This window comes from Netta rufina (assembly GCF_964035555.1).
Source record: "Netta rufina genome assembly, chromosome: 3".
Taxonomy (NCBI): domain Eukaryota; kingdom Metazoa; phylum Chordata; class Aves; order Anseriformes; family Anatidae; genus Netta; species Netta rufina.
Window position 1 is genome coordinate 22,265,396 of NC_140125.1, and position 19,668 is coordinate 22,285,063.

The 19,668-nt window shown below is 33.0% G+C and overlaps 1 protein-coding gene across 1 annotated transcript in view; it reads left to right on the forward strand.

Annotated features, from left to right (window-relative positions):
- Window positions 1–19,668, forward strand: part of SPATA17 (spermatogenesis associated 17) — a gene marked incomplete at its 3' end in the record, with an annotated part of 94,971 nt that overhangs the window by 35,446 nt on the left and 39,857 nt on the right. Inside the window, exon 6 of the mRNA XM_084283407.1 lies at window positions 3,303–3,426. Within this exon, the coding sequence (XP_084139533.1) occupies window positions 3,303–3,426 (124 nt within the window). The remainder of the gene's footprint in view (window positions 1–3,302; window positions 3,427–19,668) is intronic.

The window sequence follows — 19,668 nt, forward strand, 5'->3', positions numbered from 1 at the left end:
AATGCATAATGTGTGGGTATTAATCCACTAACAAGTGAAATAGTAGATTCATGTCTATTTTTAGAATCTCTGGCTTTGTTGCTGCTATTCAAATCTTTGAAATCCTTGAAAGTATGATAAATAAGACATATCAAATAACTTTAGAATAAATCTATGATAAAACATTTATTCTTTCCAGTCTAGCAATGTTTGCACCACTACATACCTCTTATTTTGTGTTGCTTCTCAGACAAGAATCATTTTAAGAGCTCTCTTCCCCAAGACAGAATCATCCATATATTCTGTACATCTCTACAGAACAGTATAATGTGTGATAGATATATTGTAGCACAACTGACAAAATGTATGGACTGCAAAAGTATGTTGAAGATTACTTGTAACTGCTTAAAAACCACAAACTTTTAAATGTGTTAGGGTACAGCATTAATGAAAAGGTGTAACAATCCAGAAAGGATCATGATGATTTGAATGATAGTACAATCTAAAAGGATCATGAATTGTATTGAACTTCTACAAGTATTTTAGACATTCTTTCTATTTAATTTCCTTTTTTTAAAAAAAAATTATTCAGTGGTTGATTTCTATTTAATTTCAGCATATGCTGAATATTAAATATACAAAATAATTTTGTAAATTTGTATTAATGATGATGAGAAACATTTTACATCCCGTTATTATTACATTTGTAACACAAATGTATTCTTATCAATATTTTTGTTTGGAAGATTTCATCATAGATTGTATTCTAGATAACAAAGCTTCCATATTCACTGTTGGAAGAAGTGCATGAGTACACAAGAACATGAATAAACTCTAGTAATATGTTGATAGACGGTTCATCAGCTATAGATAGTGGTAAAGCTGAACAGATGCCTGTATTCAAAAAAGAACAAGAAATAGTATTAAATATGTTAAACAGATCATATGCTCTGATATTGAAAGTAAAGTGGCAAAAAATAAAAGAGCAGTGTTGATACTATGTGCTTTTTCTGTTTATCTATTTATTTATGAATGATTGATATAGAGCAAAGAGTTTTCAAGTAAAAATGCTTATGTACCTACATGCAGTGACTCTGAAATTTGTACCTTAAGGACAAAGAAAGGTCACCAATCTCTCCAACTCCTAGTTCTTTGTCAAAAATGGACACAGTTAATGAGGTTTGTTTGGTACAGCACAAATTCTCAGACACAGATAGAGATCCCTTCAATGGAAACAAATTTGTTTGGCTTTACCAGGTTACTTAGCGATTAATAATAGCCTTGAGATGCAGGTCAGAAAGGTCATCGTACCCGCTTGCCAACACAATCTAAAATGTGCAGCTAGTCTGGCTCTGCAGGCTTTGAGGCCCCGAAACACTATGCATAAAGTAAAACAGGCTATTTTCCAACTTCTTTTTTCATATTAATAAGCAATTTTCAAGAGAAGGGTGGCAAAATGGGGGCCATGCCACTCTAAGTAATTCATTTATTTTGCAATTTAATCTTATGTTGGAAAAAAATTACACTGCTGCAAAAGCATAGCATGGTGATTTTTAAACGTCAGTGTGCTTCATAAGTAACCTTGTATGAAATATTGTATTAGCAGACTTTAACAGTAAACTGCAACAAAAAATACTTCCAGAGATTGAAAGACCTGTACGTTTTCCAATCGCTATTTCCTTTTTATTCTATTTTTTTCTTGTATGATTGAAATAAAATGTGTAAATACTTAATATTTTACTTATTATAGTTGATAAAAACTTGAAATATAGCATAAAATATATATAAATTCTACATTACAACTTGCTTTTAAGAATGCAGTTTCAGTCTTCATGTTTATAAAGCAAGTATTGCTCTTTCACATATTTTGATGAACTAATTTAACATTACAATAATTAAAATATTTAGAATAAGTCTGATTCACAGTCTTAAATACAATTCCAGGAGTAATATGAATTTCCAATGGGATCTTTCACATTAGCAAACTTACCCACATGCATATTTTGACAGGATTTGACCTTCATCCTAGAGCATCTTATTTAGTATCCATTGGAACAAGTGAGACCATTAATGTGGACCTCTCTAAATACTCAGTTTTGATGAAATATTTAAATGATCCAGATATGCGATCAGTGTATTTATCTTTGCTTTTTATTTTATCATATGCTCACATGCTAAACATACAAACAAACAAAAAAAGCCTAGAGTTTACTCACCTAATTAACTTTTAAACAATCTAAATGCTTGACTGAATATTCTTGGTGTCTTTGGCACAAAGGTTAATTTGAACTATCTATTTCGTAATAACAAAAATAACAAATGGTAATCAAACTGGCCTTTTGGAACTGGGTAATAGAATTTCATACCTGTGCACTACGCAAATAGCACAAAATTTTGTTTCTATGAAAAAAGGCGTTGAGGGGGAATCCATGACCACTTGTCTTCAAAATGTTCAGTTAGAATCTCCATTCTTTGGAACTGGGATTAGCTACAATTCCTTATTTTTTGTACAATGAAATCATTTCCTGTGATCTGTGATTCACAGATCCTGTGAATCCCTTATTGAAGAGAGACCCATCTTTTTGATGGCACTATGTGTTTGTAAACCTCTCCCATGCACTGTATTCTGAGGCAGTTATGTTGTCTCTTGTGGTGTCCTGTACCATTGCTATCAGAGCAGAGTAGAAATTGACCTGTGCAAGAAACCTAATGCTATGGAAACTCCTCTTAAGGACATAGCATGCACAAAAAGTTTACATCCAGTTCTTCTCCAACTGCATGTACTCACAAAAGGCCAAAAGGCCCAGGAGTGAATATCAACTATCACCATGTCTGCTATCCTTTTTCAGGCCATAACGTCTCTCCTGTTTGCAGATAAGAAGGAAATGTCACAAAGCACTAACCAAAACACAAGTGAACAACTTTTATTTTGATACTTTTTCAAGGAACATTGCTAAATTAAAATAACTTCTGTTAGAAAAATTCAAACTAAAATGACTCTTAAAAATAACAACAAAAAGACATATATAAATGCAAGTTTATCAAACTATTAAAATACAAATTGACATAATCTTCAAAATAATAACTAAATTACATGAACTAATATACAGTTTAGAGTTTTAGCATTTTAATTCTATTTCTTGACAGTTACATCCACGCTGCTGTGGAACTGAATGAACTGTAATTTTCCATTCCAGTAGTGTCAGTATACTGCTAATAGATAATAGCCGAAAGCTATGAAGCTATAAAAGGGTTAAAGTAAAATAAAACATGATCAGGTCTTTTATTATTGGCATATAATTAGCAGAGTTATTTTGTTACAGGAATGAACTCCAAGAGTACGCAGAAATGAATGAAAATGAAAGGAAAAAGAAGGACCAGGAAAAGAAAGAAAAGGAAAAGAAATACCAAGCTCGAAAGATGCATTACCTCCTTAGTACTGAGCAGGTTGGTATACCTGTCCCTGACAGCTCATGCAAACCACTTGGGCCCCCAGCCTGACAAAGATAAACTAGCAGGCTGAATGGGACATGACTTGTTGAAAAGGTATCACAAAGACACTACTTCGAGTTCAATTTAGTGCTTTTCTGTAGGCAAGAGCAGGTACCATGACTATTCCATGACAGCAGCTTCATAGAGGCAGCATCAGCACTGCTGGCAGAAAGAGTCCAAGTCAGCAGTTTGATCTGCCACTGTGATAACACAACACGAAGGGCATAACCTCGCTTTAAAAACTCATTTTGACTGGCTTATTGTTGTGTTGTTGCACTTGTCAAGAACTAACAAGTTATTAAGCTGAGAAGGGATTTCATTCCCCCCCCCCCTCCTTTTTTAATTGAGCTAATGCTGGGACTAGTGCTGTCTTCTGCTTGTTTTTAAGATAGATTGTAAATGCAGTTTTTCAGTGAAAGCTTTTCCTAGAACTGCCTGAATCAGCTTATTTAGAATGATTGTTTTTACATAGAAATGCCTCATAAATTTTAAATATTTACTGATTAATTTGTTTTGTATTGATAAAAGTGATATATTTTTCAAGATTTCTTATGTAAGCTGCTTTGCAGACAGGTGACCATGGCAGTATATGTATCTTATACAAAATTAATATGATTGGTAATGCTTGTGGTTTTTCCTTTTATTATTAGTCCCCTTTTTGCAAACTTTTGTAAAAAAAGATTTTGTATCCATAAGTGTTTGGTAATTGGTTGTTCTTCATATGAATAAGGAACAATGGGAAATCATGGTATGCTGGTATGAACTAAATACTTGTGGTCTTTTGTTGATTCCTACTCTTCTTGCTTTTCATATCTAATTAATTATAATCTGTGTGTAAGAAATGTTAAAGCAGGAAAATACGATGTTAGTTACTGCCAAAAAAATTAATCTTTTCCTCTGTTTGGGAATCATTTGTACTCTATACATTAATAGAAATATTGTTGCACTGACTGAATATCAGTCACTAAAAAAGAACTTGTAAATAAAATTTAAGTAATTTTATTTGAAACAAAAGTAATTTTATTTGAATAAAAAAAAAAAGCCCATTAAAATACTAGTAAATAAAAAGTTTTCTGAATAGGCTTTTGTCAAGGGAGTTTGTTAGTAGCTGAAATTATGTATGAGCAATTTATGTAAACCAAATAAGTAAACATCAATATATTTACCTGGAGCAGAAAAAGTAGGTTGTTAGAGACATTGGAAGACTTGTGATCTAACAAAATTGTAGTAAACTTAGTTCACTTCTGATAATACTGGCTTAGCAAACTGTAATGCATTGTTAAGGAATAGCAAGCAGGCCCATATTTCAGCCATCCACCTGGAGGACTGCAGTAGCAGGCATCAGTAACTATGATGATCTGATGAATTTGGGTCTCAATTTTGCAGAATTAGAATTTAATTAACAGTATTTTTCACAACAAAAGTATACTTGGTTTTGCCTGCTAAGATATTTTGTGTGTATGACTTGGAGCCCACAGAAATTTTTCCTTTATCACAGAACTATGCTCCAAGAACCATCTTTTTTCTAAGCTAGTACTTTAAAACATGAATGAATGTAAATTAAAGGAACACTTACAAAAAACCTGAAAAACAGCATACATATATATGAAGTAAGTAATAATTGTAATCAAGCTATGTATTCCACAATTCTATATAGTCATAGAATTTGATATCTTCCTAAGATAGAGGGCAAATTATTTTGGTGCAGAATTTACTGTTTTGATGGTCTGCTCCTGGCATTTTGCTCTCAATATCCCTGCTGTTCTGACCTAACTACAACTGCATCTTGCTGTCTTCAGAGGACAGTTAACTGGATTACCGAGCAAGGTCCATTCATTGTATCAGTACAACCAGGCAGCAAAAGTCAACACTTCTGAGTGAGTAAAGGAAACAATATCATTTTTAAGCAGAGGACATAGTAAATGAAAAGAGGAGAGTGATGAACTGGATTTATTGTAGAGTCGTATTAACTAAAGCCCAATTAGTTGTGCAGATGATCTGCTAAAGTTTCCATAGTGATGGAGCTGAGCCATTTCAGGGATCAAGGCTACAGATATTCAGGCAAGTTATACGGAGAGCAATAAAAAAATCTATATTTGCAATAATAGTTTCAAATATATCCTATAGTTGTGAATCTTTTTATTTTACTACAAGCATGGAGAAAAGTGTGTTTACTTATGGAAAGAAAGGAATTAAGAAGTTATTGCTCCTCAATTTTAGTAAAGAAAGTTGTGTCAATTTCTATTCCTTACAAGCTGAAGCCTACAAACTCAACTCAGAAATATGTTACAGGTTAAGCAGGGAGATGATCAAGCATGTAGCACTGCATGATGTAGCAGACAATACAGAGATCCCTTCTGTCTTTAAAATTTATGAATCCTTTATTGAATGCAAAATTTTCTCTTCTTATTCCACAGATTATAAATACATATATAAGGCTGTGCCAATTTCTAATTTATAGCATTACTTTACATTTCCAAAAGTAAATCTTACAAATGCTGGTGTCATAAATATACAGGGGTTTAGAGTACTTACATAAAAGCATGGCCTATGATGAAGCCAGCATGTTATTTTTTTTGTTTTCTTATGTTAGCTTCCTATTGAGACATTTACATGTATTTCTTCCAGAAACTGTTACCTTTATAAAGTAAAAAAAATAAAAATAAAAAAATAGTATGCATTATTTGCTGTTATTGTTACCAGGTACACATAGTTATTGTATAGGTTAATACACATAGTCTTATTAGAAAGATACGAGCTTGCTTTGATTACTTTCCAAACAAAACTGGAATTATAACATGGGGCTGAACCCAAACTAATTAGCCCTGTTGAGAGGCATGGTATATTAGCTGTAGAATTAAAGCAATTACACAGCTTCAAGTCAGCTCCAAATATGAGCAGAATAAGTGTGTGCACACTTTAATCTCAAGCAAAAGGAGTTTGATCTTGCTACAAAATATTATATAGGCATACCTACATTTAAGTTGTTTTATTTACAGTTCTTCACTTTTTTTTTACCTTCTTTTTTACTTTTTAAATTTTTCTTTCTTTCTTCTGTGTGTGTGTGTACTGAATTCCATTGCTATGAAACAGTGACATTAAGGGAAATGATTTATTTATAAAAAGAGTAAACTATTATACTACACTTTACAATATTCCTATATTTTTTGCAAACAACTGAATTTATTTTGCCATGGAAACTTAACAAAATATGGCTATTTCCTATTACAAATACACTGTATTTACACAAGCATTTTACTACACATACTCTGTTCATTTGAATTAAATAATTATTTTAGCAAAAAATTTTAAAGAAAACAAAGCTAAACAAGTTTGGCTACTTGCATAATCAATAATTACTAACAGTAATAATATTAATTTGCTGCCATAGAATTACTGTTTGTCTTTCTGTGAAAGTAGAATTTTCTATGTACCCTGCCAGCTTCCAAACACAAAAAATTGTCTTTTTGGCTTTACTAAGTAACAGGTTTTTTTTTGTTTGTTTGTTTGTTTTGTTTTTGTTTTTGTTTTTCTCCTGTATTTCCAGCAATACCCATACAACAAAAATGTAATGCTCTTTACAGGTGTAAGAGTTGGCTTGAAAAAAAAAGAAATGAAATTTTTATTTGATTTAAACTAAGTTGGTTGCCAAATAATGTCTGGAGAAATAAAGTATGAGATCTAAAACTTCATGGTTATAAAATGTTGAGATTTTAATCAGTTTGCTATATATGTGAGTAGCTCCAGTAACTAGCCAAGAAATATCTGACTCACATGGGTTTCTTTTGTTTGAAGAAAATTTCTCCTACATAATTGTGGGAACATAATTATGAAATAAAGTCAAATTATCAAGTGATAAATTATGTTGTCTGCTCCACCTACTGGTTGCTTTTTGCAAGATTCTAGTGTAAAATACAGTAAGAAATAAATCTGAGGTGGCAACATGAGTCTTCCAAATAAAATTCTGTTTTAAAAATAACATCCTCTATTTCAATTTTTAAAATTATTTATATATGTAGCAACATTTTCCTTTTCCATTTTTAGCTTAACAGTGTGATAAATTCTGACTTTATGATGAACATAATACAAATTATAGTACAAGTTTAACAAGCCTTTGCCTTTGTTCAGAATATTTCTTGTCACTTATTATTGGTAATGCAATAGAAATAACAGCACAGATCTATTTCTGTTTATCTTTTTCATTGATTTAATCTGTCATACAATGAATGAGTTACAAGTTCTTGTTGAGACACAAAACTTAAAAATTAGATTTTTTAAAAATTATTATTCCATAATCACAATGTGCAGTTTCTACTGCAGTGTTAATGATCCTTTTTTTCAGCTATCACTAATAAATGAACTAGATATCTAATGTGGTTTTCTACTATAAGTCAATCTATACAAATCATCCATATACATGCATATATCCCTGTTGTATACATGTATACATGTATATCCCATGTATATCCTGTCTGTGTATTCAAAAAACTCACTGTAATTGAATACCTTCTGCTCTTTGTCGTACAAAAAAGGCTAACAATTTTAGGAAGCACTATCCTTTGCAAAGTGCTGTCTGTAAGGTCAACAAAAGTTGGAATTACTGAATACATTAATGGCACTTTGCAGAAGCACAGAATGGCTGAGAAGTTGGTACAAAGAGCCCTCATTTGTTGCAGTGTGGTGGAGTGATTCCTATCATTAGCATTTGATACAAATTTTGGAAATTTGGGTCATAGCATTAAAATGATGATTAATATATGATAGAATAACTCCAAAGAACTATTCAAGCTAGAATACTGACATGTATTGTTTAAGTATCTGTAGATGGACAATGATGCTGAGGTGAGTCTGATTCTGGTTGAAAACAAGCGTGTAACTGCTGTTAGCGCTACTCTAACTACCCAGGTAGAGGACCTGCATGTCGATAGTCTTGTGGTGAGGAGAAGGCAGTGGTAAGTGGAAGGAGCCAGAGCAAGGGAAGTGGTGGTAGGAGCAGAGTGTTGCATGTCTTTTTAAGTCACTGAGACTGGGAAAAGACTATAGAAACAGTCTTCTGAGCCTCATAGCTTAAAAAAACTTTTAATAGCTTAAAAAAAAGCTATTATCGTTCCTTCTGTCACTGAGAAAAGTATTAGGGAACCAGAGGTGCAAAAGATCTTTTCCCTTTACTCTTTAGTTTTTTCCATACAGACAAATGTACTGGGTGAAATAAAAGGGAATTTAATTCTCTTCTCTCCAACTTTCCTCTCCGCTTCTAAGCAGTTAAATGTATTCTGGTATAATTTTCCAAAAATTCTTAAATAATTACCTTTTTTTTTTTTTTTTTTTTTTTTTTAAGAGAAAAATGAATGTAAAACTAGTCCAGAAAGCAAAAGTTCTTTGTCATATAATGTCTACAAAAACTTGAAGCCTTTGTCACACAATTGCAAAACTTTGACATTATTAAGAATGTGGTGTTATACATATATCATTGCAGCTTATCATTGCTCTGGCTGGTGGACTTGTTTCCAAAACTGGATTTCATGTTCTGTGATAAAACCTGCTGAGATTAGATTGTCCTCCATTCTGTGGGATCTTTTCTCTGAATGCATTAAGTATTGAGACCTTGAAAAACATGAATTGTGCACTTGTGTTTGTATGCCTACCCAGACTCTTGACTTATATATAGCAGAATCTTCTTTCTCTTCGGCCCTGACCAATTTGAAGACTCATCTGAGTCAAACTGAAGAATCTCCTGGCCCAGCATCCTATCTTTGACGGTGGCCATCAGCACATGCTTAGGGAAAAGTGATAAAATGAGGCACTGCAGCAATATAATGAGAAGCCAAGAACACTCTCCCATTTTCTGTAGTTGAAGGACATTTGTTGTAGAGCTTTCCATTTACGGATTATTAAAGAACATTTTACAGAGCTTTTGCCTCTGTATTCCTCCAGTTCCTTTATCTCCTGATGATTCTCAGAGAAGGAGTAACTTCAACAGAAAAGAACATAAGCCCACAACACTAGCCCTTAGATTGTTGTTCATTTGAAGACCAAGTTGACTCATTCTCATTGCAGTATTGTTTTGCAGCATGCTGTTTTCACAGCATATACTGTCTCTGGTATTCTGTCATAGGGGAATATGCAATTGCAAAGTGCCTTATTCTTTCTCCTCCTTTTCATGAGTGTCTGCTGATTTCCTCTTCCACTCCAAGCAACAATAAAGCCCATCATTCTCCTTCCTCTTTAGTAATGTTGGCAATTTTCCCTGATATCATTTGGCAGTTTATGAACAGATAGCGCTCATAAGCAACTTGGTCATTTAGAGCTGCAAGAGAAAAATAAAGTCCATGTATAATAGTAGGTCTTTACTGTTTTAAAAATAAAAATAAAAAAATCTATTGCATTTCTTCAATAGCTGCCAATAAAAAGATGTGTTGTCTTTTTGGACTGTAGTAGTTCCTCCAATTCTCAGTGCCTGCTGGAGTGTCTTGTCATCTTTCTGTTGAGTCAAGGCTAATGTGCTTAGAAATGTGGTCAGTATTTGCTGCATATTTATCCCCATTGCCCTCATACATTGAAAAAGATGACTTGTAGTGATACAGCAGCTGATGCTGTAAAATAAGTAAGTATTTTTGGTAGAAGTAGTCTGGAACTAGGTAGAACTAGAACTGAGATAACATTTCCCAGGAGTTTGCTGCTTTTACTCTGAGTAACACTCATGCTCCATAAGCAATTCCACTTTAGGATAATGTAAGTCATTTATCAGACTTCCATGGAGTTTGGATTAGGGATTTTTTTGTATAAAGCAAAAACATGCTATGAAGTTACATTTCAGCTTTTTTTTTTTTTTTTTTTCAGAGCTTTTGTTTTGATTTTCTGTAGTTAATGTAGAACTCAAAATTATATAACTTTTATCAATTACATCAGTCTTTATTTCCTGTTTGTCAATTCATATGATAAAAATATTTTAACTCTGTATTTAAATTCAATTCAATGCTAAATTATCATAAATTTGATAATTGTATTGTTTTTATTAATTACATTTTTCCTGCCAACAGAGGTTGCAATTCATTAGCATTACATGGAGTATATGTGTCCCCTGTTTACACTACTGGAAATCAGGAGTTAGTTCTATTGAAATTACTGCGCTTATATTAGGTATAAATGCTCTAAGTGAGGAAAAATTAAATCCACAAAATTCTTCCTGGAGCAGAGTAATGAATATTCAGAGGGCACAACTGATTAAAATGCTTCTAACATAATGTGCTGTCCTGTAAGAACTTGAAAAACAATTGGTCTAAAATGACATTGTTTGACACCAACTCTGTCTCTGGACACCTGGCAGTTTTATTCTTATAAAGGTGAGGATTCAGTGGATAAAGCACTGTCCTTTGATCTTCAGATGCACAGTTTAAGAGACAAGGCTGCAAGTTTGGTCATTTGAGCTTAGTCCCGAGTGAACAGTCCACATCACAAAATGATTATACATAATTTGTTACTATTGGCAGTGCCTGTTCAGGAAAGGCCAAGGACTGAGCTAGCATGAAGAATGAATTAGCTCTTACCTTTTACATTTTATTTCCTCCCTCTTTACTGTTGTAATTTTATTATCCTGTCTCTAAAACATTCAGGGGATTAAATTATCATTCATTATAAGTACTAATACTTCCTGAAGATGAACTAAAATGGTTAATTTTTTTTTAATGTAGGTGCCCCAATCACTGAATGTCCCCACCTATCCATGGATGTTTAATCACTCATCACTTCTCTGCCAAGAAGTCAGATGTTTCTCACTACTTTCCAAAGCTTGTACCATAAAAAATCCCATTTAAATTAAAGAGGACAGAGTGAGCTTTCCTAGCTTTCAGACAGACTTGCAGCTACATTTTAATGGCATTAGTATATAAAGCAATTTATACTACAGTGTTCTGTTTTTATAAAATATTCTTTCAAGAGGATTCTCAATGTACATTAAATCCTTCTTGCAGTATTTCTGGCAGGTATGTTTGATCAGCAAGCCTTCTTTGTATATTCACTTCCATCTTGGAAGCCAGATGTATCACTCTATTCACAGGTATTCACTATAGGAAAATAATTCAACTCTTGTGCCTCAAGGGACACTATACACACCTACAGTCTCAGTTTGCTGGTGAAGGAATATTAGTTAATGCTGTTTAATGTTCCTGTCAAAAAGAAGGACAAAATAGGGTAAACTAGAAGTGGCCAGTAACTAAGCTGTTTGTGTTTCTGGAAGGCATTGTACCTGAACAAAGAAATATTTATATCTAGAGGGTTACTCTCACTGCTTCTGAACTCAAAAAATTATTTGTATGCACACTCAGAAATGTTTGGTTCACCTAGACTTTGAGGCCAGCTTTTGCCCTTTAGGATTCTTCATTCTAGAAATACTTGAAACAAAATTGGAGAGATGGACTTGAAGAGTGGACCATTCAGTGGATAAGGAATTGGCTTGAAGGTTGCACCCAGACAGTGGTGGTCAATGGCTCTATGTCCAACTGGAGGCTTGTGACAAGTGGTATGTGCCCCTCAGGGGTCTGTTATGGAATCGGTGCTGTTCATTATCTTTATCAGTGACATAGATGATGAGATTGAGTGCACCATCAGCAAATTTACAGATGACACCAAGCTGAGTGGTGCAATTTATGCAACTGAAGGAAGGGATGCCATCCAAACAGACCTGGACAAGCCTGAGAAGTGGGCCCATGTGAACAAACTGAGGTTCAACAAGTCCAGTGACCTACCTTCTATAAGAATTAAATGGCTATGCACCATTCCAGATGTATTTCTCCTGTCAGTGAAAAGTCAAATAGTAGTTTCCACCACTCCCTAAGACTGGGTCCTTCCCATTCACTCTTCTCAAAAGTCTTATTTAAGTACAAGTGCTAAGTGAAAGTGTTTCCAATTTCTCCCTTTTATACATTCCCTGGTAAAAAAAAAAGAAAAAAAAGACATTCTCATTCTCATTTCTTTCTCATTCTATTTTGTAGAGATAGTGAGTGAAAGAACTTAAAAATAGAACAAATTTAATCATTTTAGCCATGTTCTGCAACAGCACTACATTGTCTATTTTTCCTAGAGTCTCCTTATTATAAAATCATTTTAGATACCTTCTACTTTTAACATCAGCAAGAAAATTTGGCTGTAATTTACTGTCCAAAGAAATGAGAATGATTTTACACTGGAAAATTATCTGTTGTTAAAAAGAACTTAATACACAATAGTATGTAAAGCTGGAGTTCTTTTTTTGTTATTGATCCCATGCAAAGACCTACAACTGAGTTGTATAAAGGTTTGTCCATGTAGGCATGGTGATATTTCCCAGAGCTGCTGTTAAATAGCTTGTTACAAGGCATGTCACTCATACTAAGCATGTGCAAGCATAGCATAATAGAGATCTCTGTATTCAGAATTAGTGATTTAAAAATCCACTAGCTAGAAGGTCCCTCTACATAAACTTTTTCAGCATCTGAATTGCATAATCTGTGTTTCTGTGTTTTTTTCTGGGCAACAAAATTCTTGCTCTACTCCTGTGGGTAGGATTAATGGCAGAGTTTAAAGGACAAGCTGTGTGTTCTATCAGAAGTGTACATGCTGAGAACTTAGAAAAAAAACATGACCACATTTTGTGTTTTACTGTCAATTGAGGTGGCAAAAGGGTTGGATTGCTGCAGGGTCAGAAAAATGATGAGGGAGTTATATATTGAATGGGGGCTTTGTGTATGTTGTGGTACAAACATTTAAGAAAGAATCTATATTGCAGGGAAATTACAACAGTACAAATATGAACTAAATAGCTCACACACAGAGCCACATTCGCTCACACTTGCACAGTCTGGAGCTCCACTGATGTTCCTGAAACAGTTATTGGAATACAGTCGCATGATGTGTAGTTGTCCAACTGGTTTGTATACAAGTTTGATGTGATGTGTGGTCTTCCTGAGGTAACTTTTGAACCTATAATAGCAGAAGAAGTAGATGCTAAATAAGAGATGAGTGCATAAGTAAAGGGAAGTTAAGGATGGCATGGGAGAAGTCATGAAGATAAAATGCCATACATTTCTCAACAGCGAACCTCATTGATTAAGAAGTGGCACTGATGGTATCCTTGCTTTAATGAGGCTTCAAAATGAGTGATGTACACACCAATTCTGTTGTTTTTCATTTCTTAGGCAAGTGAATAATAATAGTAAATAATAGTAAAGTTCTTTCATTAACTTGTACTGTTTCAATATTCAATTCAATATTCAATGCTTTCTTAGTATCTAATACATACTGTTGATTTGGGAAATGCATTTGTCCTGCAATGGGCATCATGAGAACTGTATATCTTCCCTCATATATTGTTTGTTTTCTTATCTTTATTTTACATTTTCTTTGCTTCCAGTTTTTCTGTTTCAACAGTCTTTTAAGAAAATGCTGTTGTTTTTTTTGTTTGTTTGTTTGTTTTGTTATCATATTCATTTCACATATCACATATTTCTACTCATTTCTGACTGTCTGTACTAATCTAACTAACATGGCTTCATTCCCTCTTCTTTGTTCTTTCCTGTTTACAATACTAGGACCTTAAACCTCCCTTCACTTCATCGTTTATTAGTCTCTTTGAAGAGTGGTTTGTTAAACATACTGCCACTTTTTGAGGTTTTAATCATTGTCTGATCCTACAGGTTTACTGCAGCAATTTGTTTAATAAATCTGTCAGAATAAACCTGTATCAGTAAGGGAAGATTCATGTGTAAACACAATGCAACAGACATAAGGAACAATGAAAATCAATTAAATGTTACATCATTTGGTTGTGTGTTTTTTGTTTGTTAGTTGAGAAGTGAATGAATTCTCTTGCCTTTTTTCTTTTTTTTTTTTTTTAAAAACAAAGTAAATTTCCACATGATTTCTATTTCTAGCAAGTAGAGGTTCTCCAGTCTTTTGGTATAATTGCCCTAGGTAACCTCTAGTGTTACAAATTCAAAGATTCAAATTCAAAATGGTATAATTACAAAAATTTTTCTCTCTCCAGTAAGAAAAAGAGTGCTTTTCAAGTTGATTTTTTTCTCATAAAGCTAATCTTTTGCGTTATCACAATGAAAGCTGAAGAAAGTTTAATTTTAAAGACATAAATAATGTCACATTTACATAAGTGTGTCAAGGTTCTTTGAAACTTCTAATGAGTGTAAATAATTTTAGCCTCAAAATATTCCTGTGCAGTAAGGAAATAAAAACTGTGTTTTCACATGCAGTTATTGAGACATGGAATAATGAAACTGCTTTCAGAGATTTTTCTTCAATTTCCATTTATACAGGGTAGTTGTAGAAGCAGGATGATTCTAGAGGTTTGTAGAATTTGTACATAATCCTATATTCACTCTAGCACTTAAAGAACAAATGATAACACTAATGTAATTTACCATTCCTATTTCTAAAATAAAGTCATTAAGTAAGTTAAAATTGCTTGTTTGAAATCAGTTAGAAGTCACATGTGAAGTCAATAAAAAACTTTGAATGTCTCTTTTGTATCTTCATCATGAGTATTGTTTCCTATGCCATCACTCACTCATTCAAGTTATTATTCCTGATCTAGTCATGTCATTAAGAGCCTGCATAAGAATTAGGTTTGACAGAACATGCCTTGGTCATAGAGTCAATCAGTGAAAGAACAATATATTTTTGGGATGCCTCAGCGTTTGTTTGTCTGCTGTGTTTTGGATATCGTGACATAGTGATCCATGCATTAAGCTATTATTTATCTTTAATCTTGTTGTCTAAACCCAAGCAATTCTTGCCTATTTGGAGACTCAGTTACAGTTCTGCTTCCTGCAACAGAGCTTAGTGTCTCTGCAGGTTTAGAGGTTGATTTTATGATCTGTGGCCAGGACAAGGGACTTGAATGTTTCCTTGACACCTCTTTGTATAGTCCATAGAATTGCAGCCTGTTTTACTTACAAATGTGTATTTAAAATGTGATTGTACTATTATTTTGGTATCAATAAAATATTTCAGAGATGAAAAGGACTGAACTAAGCTAACTAAAATCTGAAAAGCAGAATAACAATAATTAATGCTTCTATTACTCTGTTTAAACAGAATATATATTAGGCAGAAGACAGGTAATTAATCCCACTTGAAAGAATATACACTACTCATCACTCATTTATGAATTCTTCAGTCTTTACATAAAACTCTATCTCAAACAAAGCTAAAATACCTTATCTATAATGACAGGTAAGGTCCTCCAATTCTTATTTAGATACAATTCCTAAGTATGATTTTATAAGGGTTACAGGATCAGGCCCAAGGACTAGCATTAACTCAGTGAGCACTAAACTGACATTTATATATTTTGCTGGATGGGTGACATTTTTTTCTATTATCAGCCATGGCAAGGATATTTTCTTTTGAATTGGAATGTGGAATTTTTTTTTTCCAATATCTGAATAATGCTTATGCTATATCTATTAATTCTCATATAAAAATATGTCCATATTAATCACAAAGTCACAGATTATTCCTAGGAGAAGACACTGTCATGTGGTTTAAATATTTTGAAGTTTCAAATTTGATTTAGTGGACATCATTTTATTATACTTGCTACTAGGATATTATATACAAATTTTTAATAGATGACTATTTCCCCAATACATTTTATGTTAAAGATGTTATCCCTTTATTTTCTTAATTTAAAGAAAATTTTTACAGCCTGTAATAAACATAAATAGTTATTTAGAAGTTTTAAAAAAATAGTTATTTAGAAGTTTTAAATTCATTTTCTTACAGATGTTGCTGCAGCATCATTTAAACAAGATTTTTTGTTTGTTTGCTTGTTTGTTTTGTTTTGTTTTGTTTTTTCCTTGTGAATCATTAATGTTTTGAGGTATTTCTTTTACCTCCTAGAGAAACTATATCTGGGGATTAACAAGATTGTTCTTTGGAATTCATGTGGAAGCATAACTGCAGTAGCTGAGAAATGATCATATTTCCTTTTAGTTCTCAGCAAGAGTAATTGAATGTTGAATATCTTACTAAACGCTGGACTGTGACAGTGTGTTAACACTCCGACTATCTCCTAACAGCAGGGCAATTATTTGCTGAGTGGGATTTTTATAAATCCCCTGGCAGTAGTATGTCCTGATAATTATGATGAAGTGCACTGGTCAGTGTTGATTCAGCAATCCCTTCTCTAGCAAATATTTCATTCACAGCTCTCCTTCATGCTTTTACTTTTATGGCTTTTAAAGATCTCTTACCTCTTCTCTCAGCTTGCTTAGATTTATTTTTTTTTTTTTTAGTACAAAATGTATTGGAAAAAAAAGAATTTTAAAGTTAATTCCTCATTTTGTTGAAGTATTTTCTATCTCCTTATATGCATTTTGAAGAAGGAGTCATTTAACTCCTTATTAAAAGAGCAGACTGAGAAAGTAGAACCTTATTTAGATTCTTACCGTGGCAGTTGCTTGAAAAGGCTTCCTCCATCAAAGGTATTTTTTATTGTACTTTCAGAGTTGATATGGAAAAATAATTAAAACAGAGCATACCTTTATTATAGTTTAGTTGAATTACAGTAAAATATATTTAAAATACATGAGGGAGGATACATTTTCTGTTAACTTCATGCTTACATTTACTCTTCAGCTCAACTTCATTGATTTTTAATTTTGCAGGTGTGATTATTTTCAGAACAGTAGCTGTTAAGTAACAGTTAACTTTTTCTCTGCTTATAGAAATGATAAACAGGAAAAGACAAAAATGCTACAGTGTAGACTAAGATTAGGATAAGAAGTGGAAGAGATACAGAATATTTAAAACATGCACACAGACATTTTTCCTTGATTCCTTTTCCTTCCTTCATTAAATTAATATCTATTTTTCTGATTATTTTTTCTTTATATGCCACCATTAATTATAAAAATAAGAAAATGATTGAGAGAAAACTAAATGATAGAGTGTTAGAAATGCAAAATGATTCAAAATACTAATGTAATGCTAAGGATGACTGGGTAACAAATGATACATTTGCCAGTATGGTTGACCTGACACAATTAATATTCCAGGTCATGCTTGGGTTTCCATGATGGAAGGTCTGAGGCAGAGAATTCTAGGGGAAAAATATATCTATAGTATAACTCATTTCTCTTTCTCTCTCTCTCTCTCTCTTTTTTCCCCTGACGAGTCAGAACCATAGTCTTATAAAAAAAATAAAAATACAAAAATCTGTGCTTTCACACCTCATTTGCCATATTCACCATTGGGCCACCATTCAGCAGAAGAGCCTGATGTAAGGAGGTCAGTAAGAAGCTATTAGCAGAGTCCCCTCCTGAGATTTCTTTGGTCTTATTGAGTTGGAAGTCAGCATGACAGTACTGCAAATAACTCAGTTGCAGGTTTTTTAACAGTAGCACAGATTTCCCCATAGTGTTTGTCACTTTAGAAAATTGTTCCTGGAAATGGAGTCTCAGAAAGCTGGCTTTGACAGAGGACCTTCTTAGTTGTGAAGAACATAGGTACAGAAAAATGTGTCATACTCACTACAGAAGAGGTACTTTTTGTAACATATAACATTTGGGATGGTAGCATATTTTTGTATGGACTAAAAGTGAAGAAAATCAAAAACTACCTCATACTTTGATTCCAAAGGATGGAGTAGTATCTCAGGACATATATTTTTCTACCACTGAAAAAGCAGTATTAACTACAATGGTTTTGTAGTTGAGAGGATATTGCATTAAAGCAGTGAAAAGGTGAAATAATGCTTTTAATATATTGTACTGGTCTCAGGAAGATATGAAAAATTATTAAGTATCAAAACCTTTGATCCTCCAGATTCTTAAGATTTCTGCACACTGCTATCTTCCTGCAAAGGGTAGAATGAATAGCACATCCGTCAGCACACAACACACAAGCAAGGAGTCACAAAAATGACTCTGATTTGCAGAGATATTTTAAAGTGAAGGAATTTTGCCAGAGATTGGTCTGAACTAGAAAGTAAAACCAAACTCATCCCCTTGTCTCTGCTACCAAACTTTGCCAATTTTTAATCTAGGCTTAAATCCTAGCCACAAACCTTGGGGATTTTAGAGTAAATTAGTATTAATTTTATCCATCTAGATATGAACTCTGCTGATTGCTCTGCTATCTGTCTGTTCGAATACTTGAACATATATAATTAAAATGTAAAGTAATTAACAGGATTGCTTGAAAAATCATTAGTTAAAATGCAGTTCGTAATTAATTTTGACCCAGATCTCACAAAGAGCTTCAACTGTAGAAGAAGCAACATCTTGCAAAGTGTCTAGCTGGCCTCACTAATGTTCCTCACTAAAACTGCAAATCTGTTTTCATAGCTGATACACTATTTATGTATGTTTAACCTGATAATATATGAAAGAAAGAACAGCACAAGATGACTCTATGTTCAGGCACCTCTTCAGAAATAACAATCCAAATGACAATGAATCAGTGAGTTCCCAAAGCTATTATGGCTAATTTTGGTGTCATTAGAAGTGCTGAAAGCCAATCCTATTTGTGCACTGCATTTCAGTGTTTGAACTCTGAATACAGATTCCTCTATTGCCAAATGTTTAAACAAAGAAATGTCAAGAACATACATAGTATCGCAATATAGATTATGAAATGCCATTCCAGAAAGCCATTATACTCATAGGTCCATTAATACTTCTGTAAATGTGAATGATAGAAGTCACGCCATTTCTCAGAGCCCAGATAAACATTACTTTAAAGTTATTGTTGCCTGTATTTCTTTAAAGGAAAAATGTTTGAAATATTTAAGACGTTGTATTTTTATTCTTTGTGGAAACAAACAAGAAACAATCTTGTGCTGTGTGATTGAAGAAATCTAAATTTTCTTCTGTTAAATTTTCCTAACCAATTTGCTTTTTGGCATTTTATTATTTTATTATTTTATTATTTTATGTTATGTTATTTTTATATTATTTTTAAACATATCTTAAAAAGCTGTGTAAATTTTAGGATTTTTTAAAAACCCCGATCAGGGTTTCCTACTGATTAATAAATCCATGGATGAAACTTCAGCATGCCGTTTTTATGGCAGAATAGTTTATTTCAGAACACCCTGATTCTCAGTGGTGAACAAGAAGATGTTTTTCTCATGGAAAACATTTGTATTTTCATTTATATTGTAGTTTTCCATAAAATGTGTGCTGCAGATATACAGTAAAAGAG